Raw genomic sequence first — 16,697 nt, forward strand, 5'->3', positions numbered from 1 at the left:
GCTCTCTAGAGAAGTTGCATAGGGGCAGCTGTCAAATAAAGGTAAGACTCTTTATTCTGGACCTAAGTGCAAGCTGACCTGTATGGCAAAAGATTCTGTTGATTCATGCAAAATCTAGCACAGATTGACACTGAGTGAGAAGGGGCTAAAAGGTTCTTCTCAAATTACCACTGCCTTTTGTGACTGAGATCTTCCTGCTCCACCATGCATGTAAACTGCCATGGTTTCAGTCCTGAACTCCTTAGACAATAGGTTTGTCCATTTGGAGTCCCATGAAGAAGACTTCAGCTTTGTGCACAGGAAGTGGTACTCCACTGAATTGAATCATGGAGCTGTCTCCTTACTATGAGATGAAGTTGGAAACTGATTGTGGGAGTTAACACTTTCTTCTTTCTTCTTACAGGACTTGTACCTGCCTCTGTCCTTGGATGACTCTGATTCCCTTGGAGATTCCATGTAAAGGAACACAATGCTAATTGTCTGTAGTACAAGCTATGTTTAAGATACAGTACAGTACTTCTGCCAAAAGAAGCAGATAGGTGACTGGTACTTTCAAATCAAAGGACACAAAGTTATATGTCATTTTTTTTCTATGATTTATCCTCCGTGCCACAAATTGACACCTATCAACTATTAGGGATAGAGTGATACCATCCTTCTGAGTAATTTTATAGGGATGCAAAATGGGCATTGCCAGCAATCTGACACCAATGATCTCATGCATTTCCCCTTTACTTCAATTTTTTTCTTCTGCTCTAACTTCTTGAGTTTCCTATTGACTGCAGAAAAGTTGACAGTTCCCACTAGAAGTACATAACTAAATCTTTCACTGATCAATTCTAAAGCTAAAAGAAAACAAATACTAATCTCCACCTTTTCAAAATGCTGATGAATGCTAGCAGCTCTTTGAAAGCAGATCTGCTTCTAATTTTGCATCCCTGGCTTTAGCACCTGCATGCTGTCTATCACCAATTTCTGTTGCTGAACGGTGGGCAGAGAGATGGCTTGTTGCTCTGGTAAAAGATGCTTAAGATGCCAGCAGAATGTGAAACAAAGGCGTTTGGACAAGATTCAGAAATGCTGCGTAAGACGCTAAGTAAAGTTTTTATAGCACAGTGATTACATTATAAATTTCTGTATTGGGTCATTTTCTAATAAATAAGCAAGATATATATACATGTCAGCTGAGTGGTGAACCAGATTTCTCCTGTAGCCCAAAGATAATGCTGGCTGATATCAAGTTATTATACCTGCCATATGGTATCTCTCTATCTCTGCTTATAATTATTGCCTTGTAAACAGCCAACACTGAAAACACTGTGAGAATTTGTTTTCAGGTCTGACACCTTTAGGTCGCTTTTTGTAGCAAGAAACCAATACACTTTTTATAAAAAAAAAAACAAAAAATCTTGTATCTGTGTTTTGGGAGTAAGTATTCAAGCTCCTTTTTTATAAAAGCTGGTAATTTTCTTTTGTTTAAAAAACACATTCAGAAAAATTTACAAAAAAAAGCCAATTGCAAAACAGTAATAACTGTGTTTAGAAATCATGTGTCATCACTGCCAAACAGAAGAGAAGTCAATTCAAAATAATGAATGTTTTGACAGTTTTTTTGTAATGTTTAAACTTGCATTTTTGGTTTATACAATTCAATATCCCTAACTATGGCCAGATGCTCTTACTTATATTACAAATGGAACTTTGTGCTATTCAAAGACAGTATTTTAAGAAACTCATATTGGGGGGGAAATAAACTGGTATGGAATTTAGAGAAAACTTTCACTTTTATTAATTACTAATGACTCTTGCAGGATGCAAAGTTCATGTATTTACAAAATGCTGGTGGTTTTTACTATGCTTAGGCTTTACTGGCATAGGTTAGTTCTTTCAGTGACTCTGACGACTACAAAACTTTACCTGGGTACAGTACATGCAAACAAACCTTTTGTTGTTGTTGTTTTTGCTTTTACTTTTACTTTGTTTCAGCAGATATGCAGATTATTTTATGTCCTTGCAATCCCTTGTCATTAGAATGAATTATGAAGTTGTGATATTGGATGCTACACGAATGCTTGGCAATAGGATGACATCATTTTGTTCCTTCATTTGTGCCGGGATGCCATTCCATATTTTTTGTTTTTTCCATTGCTACCATTAACACTCTGTATTGGCTGCATCTTTTAGGTTCATATGATGATGTGTATAATGCAAGGTGTTTAGAGAAAAAAAAGAGCTGCGTGTGAGATGATCCAAAACAAACATTGGAGTTACCCAGCGATTTGAGTTATTTTGCACCAAATTTGCACCTACAGTCTTGAGCTCACAATTATTTGCACCCACAATTTTTTGTGAGAAATCATTTGTTCCCACGAAAAACTTAATTTTAATGTGTAAGCCTCTGACCACTTTGGGGTTAAGTGCCCATTTGACCTCTTGTATTAAGGTATTTGACTTCAATTCAGATGGATGAAGGTTCATGTTCCTTCCTGGTTAAAGCGCCTTGTTGGGGAAGGACAGTTTTGTGAACGAAGCACAGGAGTGTTGTCAGACGATCTTAGTTCAGCTCTTGGCTCTGCCAGATTTGGTGTATGAACTGGAGCAGGTCTCTTAGTTTCTTGGTGCCTCAATATATTTATCTGTAAAATGAAGATAATAACTGCTCTATTTGACAGCGACTTGTGAGGCCAGATGTCCATTAATGTTTGTAAAGTGCTTTCAGACCCACTGACGGAAGGTGCAAACTGCGAGGTTTTACTATTTGTGGAAACAAACCTAGTTATTTTAGGGGCTGATGGTTGGGTGTATGATCGTGTGGATGCTATTTTAGAGACCATTCTTGAAAATATGGCTCTTTAAGTATAAGGGCATAATAGAACAAATTATTTATGCCAACAATACTACTGACTACAGCCTGTGTTACACTGAGAAGTCAAATTTACCTTTGGCACAATAGAAACTGACTTCCTCTTATCTTCTCTGTTGGAAATCTTGAAGATCCCCACCACCAGTTTTTTCCCAGGGCCTTTGTAAAGGCTCTGCACTGAATGGTAGCTATCATCCTACCTGTTAAAGATGACTGAGCAGTTCTCCAGCCACAATGATGCTTCTTAATGAGACAGAGGAGTGGTCACTTGAGTGACACAAGATGCTCCCACCCCATCCATGGTCTGAGTGTCTTGCCACTCATCTCCCAATCCTTGTCAGTCTAGGAGGCAAGAGATTAGCACCAAAAAATAAATCTGGGACTTCCTTATAGCAGTTCAGAAGATTTATCAATAGCTCCGTGGGGAATCCAAGTCTCATATCCATAAGCAGATATGAGTCATATTACTGACAGCAGTACAGTACAGTGCTTAAAGATGCATTGGAAAACTCAGTTTCTTTTCTCCAGGATCTGTCAAAATCAGTTTGCATGAGACAAAGCAGGAACCCAAAAACTGAATGGAACTTTGGGCAACCCACTATATGGGTAGCTAAAGCAGAAGTAGATAGTTCTCCATCTGCCACGAACAGTGCTTAGATAATAATTTTTTTTAAAACCAACAAAAAAAACCCTGCTAGTCTGCCAGTGAAACTTGCTAAAGAACTGTTACAGGCATTCTTCGTGAATTGCACTTAAAGTGACATGTCTTAAGAACTTGATCCTGCAAATATGCACTCATGGGAGGAGTTTTGCATGCTCAAGGACTACTCACATGAGGAAGGGTTCTGCAGGACTGAGCCTGATGATCATTTTTGAGCACACACTGCCTCAGAAAGGGAATTTACAGAGGCCTAATAGAAGAAAGCATTTTCTTCAGAGGGAAAATAATAGCCATTCAGCTGAGCAAAAGCCACATGTAAAACAGGGTAAGAGATCAGACTCCCAGGTTTAAAATGCATTTTTTCCAGGTAGAGATCAGTGAGCATTTCAGAGGTAACACATAGGTAGACTGTATGAATGCTGATATTGCATGAGAACTTGTACAGAAATGCATGTGGAATAGCATCCATACGGTGCTAGGCTTCTTCCAGGATCCCTGGAATATAAAAAGAAAAGAATCAGAGACAGCATACTATAGTAATTTCAGTATATGGATGGCCCTGATTCAGGAAAGCATGTATGCATGTGCTTATTTATAAGCATGTGCTTAAATCCCATTTACTTCAGTGGGACTTAAGCACATGCTTAATGCTGTTCTGAATTGCGATGAATTATGAATTACTTGTAGCATACTACTGCAGCAATTCCAGTCAAATTGAGTTACTTGGATCAGACCATAGTAATGCCATGATAAACTTCCGAGTTCACTGCTAATTTTGTTCTTCTTTTACAAACACACAAAACTCCTCAGGATATAAGGATTTGCCATATTCTATTATAAAAGCGCTGTCTGATTTCCCATCTGAGGCTGTTTTAAGTGTTATCTGAGACTGAGTCACTATGACCTCATTGTTTAAAAACTATACATGAAGGAATGGTAAGCATTGTGTATTACATCGCTCTATCTGTAATTTACACTGTGCCTGGTCTATTGCAGTGTCTATATATATTAAGCAGTATGTATGCATATTTAAAGGCATATCCACATTAAGGAGGAATTAGAGCAATGTCAGTGGCAGTTTTGTTTGTAGAAGATCAGGCCCACAGAGTATTGCATCAAATTATAGATCCTTCTGAAACTTTTTGTTAATATCGGAATCCTAAAGTGTATGGACCAGCCCCTCTGCTCGTGTGAATTGTGGAGCTACACCAGCTGTACCGCCAGAGCAGCTAATCTAATCTCCAATTTACGTACATGAAGTCCCTAAGGTAGACTTTAAAGATTTCAGTGATTTGGTTTTAATTTGGCACATTGTTTGTGATGGGATGTCAAACTTCCTTCTGTCCTAAAAGTGTCTGCGTTCCTAACATCTGTAAATTAAGCATGGCCTTTTCCAGAGGTAGGAGCTCTAACTGTGTTACCCCCGGTGAGATCAGAAAAATTAGTTTCGCTCAGCTGCCACATCACTCTTTCACTGTGATCTGTCTGTCTCTCACAAACACACACCGGCTGTTTCAGTCTTACAATTTTTGAATGGGAAAAGGGGAGAGGGAAACATAAAGATATTGGTGCACAACCAAGCAATGTTACAAATAAGTTATTTTTAATATGGAAAAAGTGGTGTAAAAAGTATGTTCTCCTTTAATATTATAAAATATAGGACCTTTTACATGATGCTTTGGTGGCTGCTCCTTGTTGCCTTTGACCTTAGAAATGACATCCTGCTACATCACATGGTAGCTCCTGACATTGCTTTTTTTGGGCCTTACAATATCCTTGCTTACGTGCAACTCCATTGACAGACATCAGTGGAAGTCAGGTTCTCTATTCAAGGGTACAATATGACGCTTAAAGTTCAGTCTTTCTTCTGTTAAGTCAATAAGAGTTTTGACATTTACTTCAGTGGGGGCATGATAGGGTCCTTATATCTATCCTTCACCCACTGAAGTCAATGGAAGTGATGCCATTAACTTGAATAGGAGCAGGATCCACCCTTACAGAAAATAAATAAGGAAATAAAAAATTGGTAAGTGAAATACATGGAAATATAGTATAGCCACAGAGTAATCTGAAACTGCACATGGTGTAGTCTCCCCGTGTATTAACTATCAAATGTAGGTAAGAGGGAACAAACTAGTTTGTTTCTTTTAATGGTGATTTTACACGTTTTGAAAGTGATGAATATTAAAGTTATTTTTCTGGTTGCAGATCCAATATTAAAGCTGACTGGAAGCTGCTTTTCAAGCTCCATGATGTCATCTGTATTTGGGAGCTAGATGGCTCAAAGTGTTTGCAAATGAGACACAGAACTTTTCACCACTAGGTATACGTTAAGATTTAAGACAATACAAAGAGCCAGGTGCGTTTGCAGTGGGGCACATGATTTATTAGTGCTAACCTAGAAATGATACAGCTAGCACTAAGTCTGTGTGTAGTGAGACCAACTTGATTAACTCATTAAGTGCCTTCCAGCACATCTCTTTGTATTTCAGAAACACTTGCTAATATTGAAAAGCCCAATAAGGTGTAAGTGTGAACTGGCAGCCAAGGTATGCTACCTGAATCTGGAGTCTGCTGAGATGATTATTCTGCTTTGTATTTATTCAGCTGGGTCTGGGGTAGCACATTGTGAAAATGATGGTATAGTTTATCACAGATTCATTCTGTCTGGTGGCACTGATGCACTCTCACAGCATGTCCATGGATTTGGGGAGGCCTTCTCAGTGGTGGCTCAGGAATGAGATGAAGCTGAATCCTGTTTCTCTGAAGGCAGCCTGCTGGGCGTGTATTAGGTAGGATTGGAGGGTTCTTGCTGCTCCAGTCATGGATCCTGTTGTTGGGTCTTCTTGCTCCCCACCGCAAGAAGACCCAACTTTTCTTCTGGCCTTGGCTCTGGTATATCTTGTAGCATGTGTCTTCAGTTGTAAAGCTGGGTGTGGGATTCCTATAACTCTGCCTTTTTCTCTGAACACTTTAAGATCTGGCCATTCAGAATTTGATTGATGGCTCTGGTAAAGAAATCTTCATCTTCTGATCCATCAGGAGTTGTGCTGGCAAAACGCCATATGCTAATGGTGTAGCTGTATGTGCTAAGAGACCCTAATGTGGTTCTTGAGCCTTTTTTCCTTAGAGCTTTTCTTGTAACAACTGCTCTTTCAGAGTCCCCATTTGGGGCAGGAAATGAGGACCGTTCGTTGTTTGGTTAAGGTCACAGGGCCTGGTTCTTATTTAAAGTAAGACCACTTTACACTGTTCTGGTAGTGAGGAAGAGCCTCAGAGTGACAGTAGATTATGCTTGTACCCATTGTGAAGCCCTTTTGCACTGCCAGCATGGTGTAAGGTGACCTTAAGGTAAGTGAGACTCAAGCCCATATTCTTAGCCTAGTGGATAGAGCACTGGACTGGAATTCAGCAGATCTGGGTTCTATTCCCAGCTTTTCCATGGGCCTGCTGGGTGACCTGAGGCAAGTCACTTCTCCTCTTGAGCCTCAGTTTCTGCATGATGAAAAGGGCTGTTGAAGAACTAGGGATTATTTTTATTTATTATGTAATGAAGTCCGCAAACTGCACTGGAGTGAACCCACAGTCCATGATCCTTGGCAAAAGTTTCAAGAACTCATTATCACATGAACATAGTTTTTAATCTGTTAACCCCGTGTGTGGATGAGTTTGCTGGCAGATTAGCCTCTGTCACATATTGTGAATGGGAAGCTACCGCTACTCTAGTGGTGGTGTTTTTTAAGTTACGTAGGTCGGTGTTTATCGGCTGCCTTTGTCTTTCTCTCAGCTCTCTGCTCTAATCGACACTGTGCTTCTTTTGCACAAATTACAAAGCTTTCCACCAAGTCCATTTTGACTGTCCTGAACACCGGACTGTTTGATGTGCTCTTGCGCTGCTCTTTATTACGTCTTTTTGATCTTAACGGATCTTTCCAAGCCTTTCCTCTCTTTGATCTTCTGGTCTGATGAGCCTCTGTCCTTTTAACAGCAGACCATCAACTATATTGATGCTTCATTTATATTGCCAGTATTGTAGGAGCTGTTCAGGGATTGCTCCTTTCCTTAGCCCACCTGTCTCTGCCTATCTGCTTAAGTATTGGCAAGTCGTAGGACCTTTGTTGTGCTTGCTCAGTTTGGACTGGGTAGCTGGGAAGCTTTGACGCATCTGGTCTATATACAGCTTGAGTTCTGTGAAACATTCTTCTTTCATCACTGGGCTATGTGGGGAAGCTTTGGAGAGAGCATCTGCCCACACAAGGCTTATCCTGGGAATGTGCTTTACTGTGTAGCTGAAGAGAAGTCAGTGCAGGTGGAATCTCAGTATTTAGGAGGGTGGCTCATGCTGAGTCTTCAACCACAGCAAGGAGCTCAAGACAGGAGATTGTCATAAGCAAGGGAGACTGAATAACAGACAAAGAAAGATAAAGGAATAATGACACTAGACCGGGTGGCCAACCTGTGGCTCTGAAGCCACATGCAGCTCTTCAGAAGCTAATATGTGGCTCCTTGTATAGGCACCGACTCCGGGGCTGGAGCTACAGGTGCCAACTTTCCAGCATGCCAGGGGGTGCTCACTGCTCGACCCCTGGCTCTGCCACAGACCCTGCCCCACTCCACCCTTTCTTGCTCCCTCCCCTGAGTCTGCCGTGCCCTTACTCCTTGCACCTCCCCCCCCCCCCCAGAGCCTCCTGCACGCCACAAAACAGCTGATCGGGAGGTGCAGGGAGGGAGGGGGAGGCGCTGATTGGCGGGGCTGCTGGTGGGTGGGAGGTGCTGGGAGCAGGGGTTGGGGAAAGCTGATGGGGGCTGCTGACGTGTTACTGTAGCTCTTTGGCAATGTACATTGGTAAATTCTGGCTCCTTCTCAGGCTCAGGTTGGCCATCCTTGCACTAGACTACGCTTTCCCGCTCATGAACGGTGACTTGTGTGGACCCAATTCTGGCAAGGGAGAATGGGGTGGAAATTGTCCACATCACTTCTGGCTCTATCGAAACTCTTGGAGAGTCCAGTAAATCCAGCAGAAACCCCAGAACATCATTTCATGGTGTCACGTAGGGCAATGGCCCAAACCCACAGCCAGGTCCCAAACTCCTGCTTCTGGGCTGTGTGGGGCTGCTGCTTCTGGCCAGAAGATAATCACATGCTAACCAATGTTTGCAATGTGCATGTGTGCCTGTTTGGGGCCCATTTGTGCTACTAACCAAAATTTGGGCCCTGCATTTGTAAACAAGGAGCAAGCTTCATCTCTGTAACTCTGGTGATTTCAAGAGCCTTACGCCAAGCAGACAGTGGGCTGGTTGTTGAAGTGTTACTGGTTTGGGAGCCGTTTATTGCTAATCTCTTCCTGGGAAAGGCTTGTCTTTCATCTTTTCTCTTAACATCTTTAGCAGTGCTTACCCATTCCTGCTCCCACTCCCTTGCACAGTGAACAGGAACTCAAAATTCTGCAGCCAGTTTTAAAACTACCCCAGGTTTGACAGTTTGCAGTGGAACAGTTGCGGCAGGATTCCTAAAGGGAATTAACACTTTGTAGCAATTAGAGTCTGACAACTGAAAAAGAAAGTTGGCAGCATTAGAGAAAGATGCAGTGATGGTCAATGTCCTGGGAAACAAAGAAAGGAGACTCATTTCCGAGGGGGCCAGCAGGGAGTATTTGTTAGGAAGTGTTTACTGAGCAGTGGGATATGAGTGGGAACTTCATCATAATACCAAATCAAATAGAAAGGAATGCATGAGACAGAGTGGTGGAAATGTCAGTCTTTGACACATGCAGAAATATAAATAAAGAGGGTGGAGAAACCAAGAATAATAAACAGAAGGGAAAGCCTTGGGTAGCCGAGGATGTACAGCTTGGCTCTGGGCTGAAAGCCAGCAGGGGGTCCATGGCTGTGAGTTGTTAGACCAATGCCTAAACTGGATTGCAGCCTACCCGTGGTGACAATTAGTGTCCTGCTCCCCATCACAGAAATAAGGTCATACTTGGCTGTGGGCAGAAGAACTTGATTTGAAATTCCTTTCCTCCCCCATCCCTCTTTTCCGCTGCCACATGAAAGTCTGCAACATCCTTGAAAGAGGGGGGAAACTGCAACCCTTTGTCGAGTGACAGCCAAGCCTGTGGTTTTGTTTTATTTTTATTTTTATCCCTCTGCATTGGACTAGAAATAGAAATGCAGCAGCACTGCCTGGTTCCCGAAAGGACAGGCTGAGTGCTTTGTAGAAGGAAATTGCAAGAGATGCAAAAAAGGGTAATGAGGGCATGTCAGATCCTTCCCCATGGAACCCAGCAAACTATGGCAAAACAGAGGCAGGGCAGGCCGCTCTAGTCAAGAAAGAGCCACCGCATCCTCCTGAGGGAAGAGAATCTAGTTTTATTATCTTGTAAAGCTGCGCAGAACAGAACTGCTGAGGTCTTTGACCTGCTGTTGGTCTTGTTCACTGAGTCACAGGCCAAACATGCAAACAGTTCAGCTCACCTGCACTGACCCCTTTCACCAGGAAATGTGAATTAATATAGAGTCAGATTCTGCAATGCTTATTCACACTGAGCAGTGCCTTACTCCATAAAGAGTCTCATTAATTTCGATAGGGCCGCTACAGGAGCAAGGCAGTCCTCTGTGAGCTTGGGATGGTATAATCTTGCCCCTGGCTTCCTGCGTTCAATCTGTCCCAGGAACGTCAGTATTGATGCTAATTTTCCTGCAGTGATTTATCTGGGGAGGGGTTGTCTTATGTGGTAGCAAATTGTTTTATCAGTTACAATTTCATTATTTTAGGGCCAGTTTCTCTTTCCCTTTCTCTTGCGTAGAGGCACTTTACTCCCTTAGTAATCCCATTGGCTCCAATGGCACCACTTGTGGAGTCAGGTGCTAGTCTAGCTGTCCCAAGGCATCCCAGTTGGGCCCCTATAAAGTGGGAGTTCCCTTTTGTGAAGCTTCTGGTGGGATTGCTGTCTCGTTGTTGAGTTTCCAGCTGTTGCCTCTTTGTTGTGTTGGGAAGAAAGGGGCAGAGCCTTTCAGTCACACAGGTGTCCATATTGGCCAGGCCTGTTTGTAGTTTCTTGGCTTAAAAAAGAAGAAGAAATGTAAACAAAAGTGAGTTTCAAAATGTGTTGTGTACCAGATATTCTTTGGCGTACTGATATCACTTTTAAATGTCTATCTTCCTCAGCATTCATCACTGCCGTATCAAAACACCTGGAGTTACCGCTACTGCACCTAATACATTCAGGAGAAAGCACGGCTAGAAGGAACGATCTGCACATAGGACCAAATTTGCGGCTGGTGTAACTCAGTTAACTTCAGTAGAGTTACAACATTAGTGAATTTAACCCTCACATCCAGGTCCAGTTACTTACTCAGGTAAAACTCCCCTGGATTTCAGTGGGAGGGTTGTTGGTTTTTTTAAACAAAGATTGCAGGATTTTGTGGAGGAGATTCTACAGTAAGGACACAGTATAACACTTGACTGTATGAAACCCAACAGAGTAGATTCTCTGCTGGCACAAAGGGATAAAAACTCCATTAAAGTAAATGGAGCTGAGTCCATTTATGCCAGCAGAGATGTTGGTCTTATGATTCAAAGACTGGTTGCTGTAAACAATCCCTGTTGTGAATATTTAATTGCGGGGTCAATTTCCAGGATTATTGTAGCAGAATTCATGTTGGAAATTCCAGATAGACAATAGTCTCTCTCCCTGTATGGATCTGTAATACCTGTATCTTACATGTTCTTTGCTGGTTTTATTGTGGCTAGTGATGAGGCAGCTGAAATGGTTCCATTCGGTTAAGCATCCATCTGAACGTGAGGCTAGGAATCTCAGAAAATCAGGCCCCCTCATGAGTTTTCGGGTTCTAAAGAAAGCTGAATCTGGTCCACCATTGACAGGAGTTCAGGGCCCACAGGGTTTGCAGGATGGGAAATCGCCTCTCTCTGAGTTTCTATTCCCAGTCCTAGCTGCAGCCAAGAAGAATGGAGGTTTGTGGGTTTGTTGGTTTGTTTTTTAAAAAAAGAAAAGGTGCTTTCTTTTTACCAGATGTTTTTGAACATAAGAGAGTTCAGGTTTGTTCCATTTTAAGTTGTGGGGTAAACTCGAGGCTGGTTCTGATTTTATCCAAATTGGTTGGTCCATCTCTATTTGCAGCCAATCATTCCTTTAGCTGTATGCAGTCAAAGGTTATTGTCTTCCTTCAAAGAGTTGTTTAAACATTTCAGATATCCCAGAGCTGGATCCCCGACCAGGTAGCAAGACTCAGTCTGGGTAGTGCTCAGTCTGCAAGAAGGCTGTGTCCCTTTGGGATTTGCCATGATGATGATAAGAGCAGGGTGGTTCATTTGGCACGTGAAGTCGTAACTGGATACGCTGGCAGCAATAGGTAGAGAGGGACCTGAAGCTGGTCCTGAAAATCCTTATGTTTCAGGGACGTCCATATCCAGAGCCAGACTAAAGAGATGACTCCTATCTCTATCATAGGCCAAACTGAAATCTTCCATCCGGGTACCTCTGAACATTGAGGAAGTCCAGATTCAGATCAAAATTTCAAGTCTGAGGCCAAGTTCTAGGCCTACATAGGTTCCCTCTGAAAAATTTACAGCCATGTCTTGTTTGTAAAATTCCACCGTAGCTGCTTTCCTGCCTCTGTCACTAACTGTAGGACAGCAGTCATGATGGGTCAATATTCCACTTGATACTGCAGGTGGCAGTCTAAATATCGCGGGATTTCAGCCTCCATCACATGTTATGCGCCCAGTAATGTCTCTGGGGTACTTGCAAAGCAGTACATCTTTAACAGGTTCTTTTTCTTTTCTTTGCTATGGAAACTCCTTCAGATTTAGTGTAAAGTCTAATAATGTGTCCGTTTGAAAAGAAGAATGTCTAGAGAAGTAATTGCACTGGTAATCAATTGGTGTCTATAGATAACATGAAGCAGAAGTATTGAATGTAAGAACAAGAAAGCCGATGAGTAATTACAGTACATGCCGGATTCTGACGTGTAAATTGTTGTTAGTTCTCTTGTCATTTAAACTACATGTGATCCAAGCAAATTTCTCACTGTGGCACTGCTGGTACAGATGCCTCTTCGGAAGAGGAAACCTGTCTAGTTGAATCTCCTTCTATTCTGTGAAATAATGATATAATTTGGAAGTCAAAGACATGCTTTTCACTTCTTGGTGCCCCACATCTTATAACACTGTATAGCCGAGAAGCACAAGAAAAGAGTACCAGCTGGATGTCTTTGTTATTACTAGCATTTGCCTATTTTCTTAGTCACAAGCTACAATAAGCCAATCTCATCAAGTAAACTCCAGGTTCTTCATGCCACTGGTCTCTGAAGAACGGGTCTTGCCTTCATTCTTTACCCTGAACTTTGCAGTGCTTCGGCAGGCTGCAATGCTGTTGAGAAGTAAATTGTGCTACAGGAAGTGTGCAGCTGAATTGGAACCTGATCGTTGATTACTGTCTTACGTCATTTATTGGTTTTGTATCATTTCATCATTAATAACAAAGCTGCAATATAATATAACCAAGAGGCCATAATGTATTTTCTGTTGCCATTCAGTTGTGGGGGGTGGGGAGGGGAAAGAAGGGGCTGAGTTTAAAGTTTAGCTGGCATGCTTTAAACTCTCTGTACATAACCTTTGAGGACAAGACGGTTGTAGGGGTTGAGCTGTATTTTGCTAGACTGGTAAACTTCTTTTTGTTTTGTTTAAATAGTGATGTATTTAACTAATGACATGTTGTACAAAGCATTGTTAATTTAATGGATTTTTTTATTTTCCTGTAACAGATCCATATAACATTTCATTTTGGCAAGAACTTTTCATAAGCCAGCACCAGTATTGCACGCAGCATTAAGTTGACTTGTCATGCTTTTTTTTGGGGGGTGGGGGGGAGGAAAGGGATTTTTTTTTCTTCAGACAAATAGCATTACCCATTGTTAACTTACTGCTTGGGGCTATATCCTGAATTTCCTTTTAAAATGAAATTTAATTTAAAGTTGCCTGTGAGGGATATGAACAAGCAAGAGGCTATGCCAAAATGTCTCAATTGTATCATCTTGTAATATATTGCAGCTTTATGCCAATGATTCCTTGCTTATCTGTACACGGTACATGCATGTTTTGAACTAATTCTACATTCTCCATTTGTGGTGAGTTACTTAGCATTTTTACCACCTTTTGTGCCATTCAACTTGTACAGAAAACATTTTTATTGATGTTTTAAAGGGTAAAAAAAGAAAAAGAAAAAAAAACTTCTGCTCCATAGCTTTAGGTAGAACTCGATTACTTAGCTAACAGATGTAAATTCGTGGTCGTAGTATTAGAAGTGCTAGGTTGCTAGTGAACAAGCTTTTGAGAGTAAATGCATGGTATTGTACATCTCATTTCTTAATTAACTCTTCCTTTACCTCTGAAAAGAAGGTTCTCTCTTTCTGTCTTTCTCTCTGTCTCTCACTCTCTCATGGTTGTAAGTTACAGATTTGGGCATAAGTAAAATAATATACAACAAAGTTTGAGAAGCAGTTGTCAGCAGGTTCTCCTGAGAATGTGTTACGTATCAAAGAACAATGCCTTTGGCACTCTGAATAGACACTGGACTTTAAAGAAAAACAGATAAAGGTCAGTCACATATTGTCTTTGATTGAACTGTACAATTAGTTAAATATTCACAAGATCACATCATTAGTAAAAGATGTGATCTTATTTACCCATTTCAACAGAGGCGTTCGGCATGTGATGTATTTGCAAATTATTATGCCCCATACGTGTCTGTTTTTAATGGATGTAGTCCCATAGGTCTGGATTTGCAGAGTTTGATTTTACTGAATATTCAGTGGAAGGTCGGGGGATGAAATTGTGTTAGGGGTTCTGAAAACACCTCCTCCTCTTCCACATGCCCAGACTCTGATTTCAATTTACAGGGTTTCTTTGGTAGTTGTGCCTCCATTTGCAACAGAGGACATACAACATTAAAAGTTTGGAAAATATGGGGCCACTTACAAAGATGGGGTTTGTAAGAAACAAAGGAAACAGACATGAACAACCCCCCCAAAAAATCCTATCCATCCTAGATCTGTGTGTCTATCCCTCATGCCTCTTCTCTCTTAGCAGTATTTCCTTTTGTTAGAAGACTTAACGTTCTAGCCCAAATTTCCATTTTTGTGAGGTGTTGTGAACTGTTTTTACTACTTGTAATAATCATCCCAGATCTGATAACACTTGTAATGCAATGCCATGCAGCAGAGAACCTGTCCACTTTATAGCTTTGCTCTCAATATTTGTTACTCATTCTTTTCTCATCTAAATGTACATTTGCAAGATGTGTGTAATGTCACTTTCAAAAATAAAATTTGGTTTCAATATTTAGGCTGATAAAACCTGTTGCTTCTTTTTTATTCGGCCTGATAAATATGTTGAAAACAGGTCTGAGTAGTTTTAGCTGTTCCCAGTCTTGCCCAAATTCATCCCAGTTGTATTTGCATGAAAGGAAAATGAGATGGGAAAGGGATCTTGACAGTCGTGAAATCATAAAAAGATCCATATACGCGTGATGGAAAAAGTGACGTGCAGATAGTAGTCTGGAAAGGACCTATCATTGGGACTGTGGGGCCAGCTCTTTATTTGTGCTGCACTAAAGGTAGGGATTAGTTCTGCACTGATTAACAACTCAAATAACCCCACTGAAGTCAAAGGGTTGCACCAGGCTCAAAACTGTACTAAACTTGACTCCTGGATTGAAATCTCGCCTGGGCAGCTGCCAGCATAAGGCCTGTGCACCACCTAAGTCTCACTTTAGCCCTGTGTTGAGGGGTTTAGTGGGAGGTGAGTGGTTTCTAGGGTTTGTGGTAGCTCTCTGCATGGGGCTGACTTTCACCTGCAGCAAATAAGGTCCAAGTTCTTCTCTCACAACTACATTAGTGGGACCACAGTGAAGTCAACGACACTCTTAACTGTAAGCCCTTAGAAATGTTAATAGGGTATAATCCTTCTCATTCAGTTATACAGTGCAAGCTATTTTCCTGTTTATTTTCTGGTCAGATCTGCAAAATTAAAGCTGAATGCATTGACTCTGCCTGGCCTTTATCATTGGATGCTGAAACTTGAATTTTCCTCTATGAAGAGCTCAAATTCTTTTCAATATGCTTAGAAGGAGGCCTTTATCCTTTTCCCTGTAATTGCCTTACCATAAACCAGAGAGAGCCAACAAACTCAACCCTCTCCATCCAGGTCCCATTAGCAAGCAATGCAGGGGCTATCCACACATTTCATCACTTGGCTGATTATTGGCATCCATTAGCCATTAACAGGCTGTGCTTGGACAAACTAAAAACAGAGCATACAGTACATTATTGTTTTCAATGAAAGACCCAGTTAAAAATCTGTGATTCCCATAATGAAACCAGGAGAAGAAAAGCCCTAGTAGAGCAGCATGCATTTGAACGTGCGTAAACTGAAGGCAGTGCAGACACAAACAAAAAAGTAGAACAAATTCTTTAGAAATTTTTCTGCATTTATCTTCATTGTAACCCCAAAGCGAACACAGCACGCCTGTGACTGGAGAGGTTTTAATGGGCCACTTCACCTTGAATGGTCCCTTGAAAACTACTTATACTAAACAGTCTGTTCCACCTTGTATTTAACAGCAACACTGAGTTAGTTTCCCAGATCTGAAGAAGAGCTCCAGGTAAGCTTGAAAGCTTCTCTCACCAGCAGAAGTTTTGTTCAATGAAAGATATTACCTCACCAACCTTGTTTCTCTATGGAAACTAAGGGCCTTCTTCGGGAACAAGAAGGTTTTAAACCCTGTCCCCTCCATGTATATGTGTGGCTAAATCAGCTGCTCTAGACAGTGTAAACTTTACATCAAGTTGCGGCACAGCAAGCCAGGCAATGAATCTGCCACACACCGGCTTGCTGAGCAGTAACATCCCATGTGGAGCCAGCTACGGTTTGGTGAAAGTCCCAGAGAGCAGGCTGACATACTATGCTTTAAAGTAATAGTAGCTCACCCTGCACACCATGACTTTCACTGTGCTGTAGTAGGGTCCACATGGGACGTTACTGCTCAGAGATGTGCTGCAGATTAACACCGCAGCTTGCAGTAACGTGGAGACAAGCTCACAGAGGAGATCTGGTAATGATATTAGGACAATGTGGGATTTGGCTAACAAGGA

At 41.6% G+C, this 16,697-nt stretch overlaps 1 protein-coding gene across 5 annotated transcripts in view; it reads left to right on the top strand.

Moving 5' to 3' along the window:
- The window catches only part of DCX (doublecortin), a 195,659-nt gene extending 180,759 nt beyond the window's left edge, over nt 1–14,900 (top strand). For all 5 annotated transcript variants that reach the window (XM_073361180.2, XM_073361173.2, XM_073361177.2 and 2 more), the window contains one exon: nt 404–14,900. In XM_073361180.2, the coding sequence (XP_073217281.1) occupies nt 404–460 (57 nt within the window). In that variant the 3' untranslated portion in view covers nt 461–14,900. The remainder of the gene's footprint in view (nt 1–403) is intronic.
- Nucleotides 14,901–16,697: the final 1,797 nt, after the last annotated feature.

This window comes from Lepidochelys kempii, chromosome 9, assembly GCF_965140285.1.
Source record: "Lepidochelys kempii isolate rLepKem1 chromosome 9, rLepKem1.hap1, whole genome shotgun sequence".
Taxonomy (NCBI): domain Eukaryota; kingdom Metazoa; phylum Chordata; order Testudines; family Cheloniidae; genus Lepidochelys; species Lepidochelys kempii.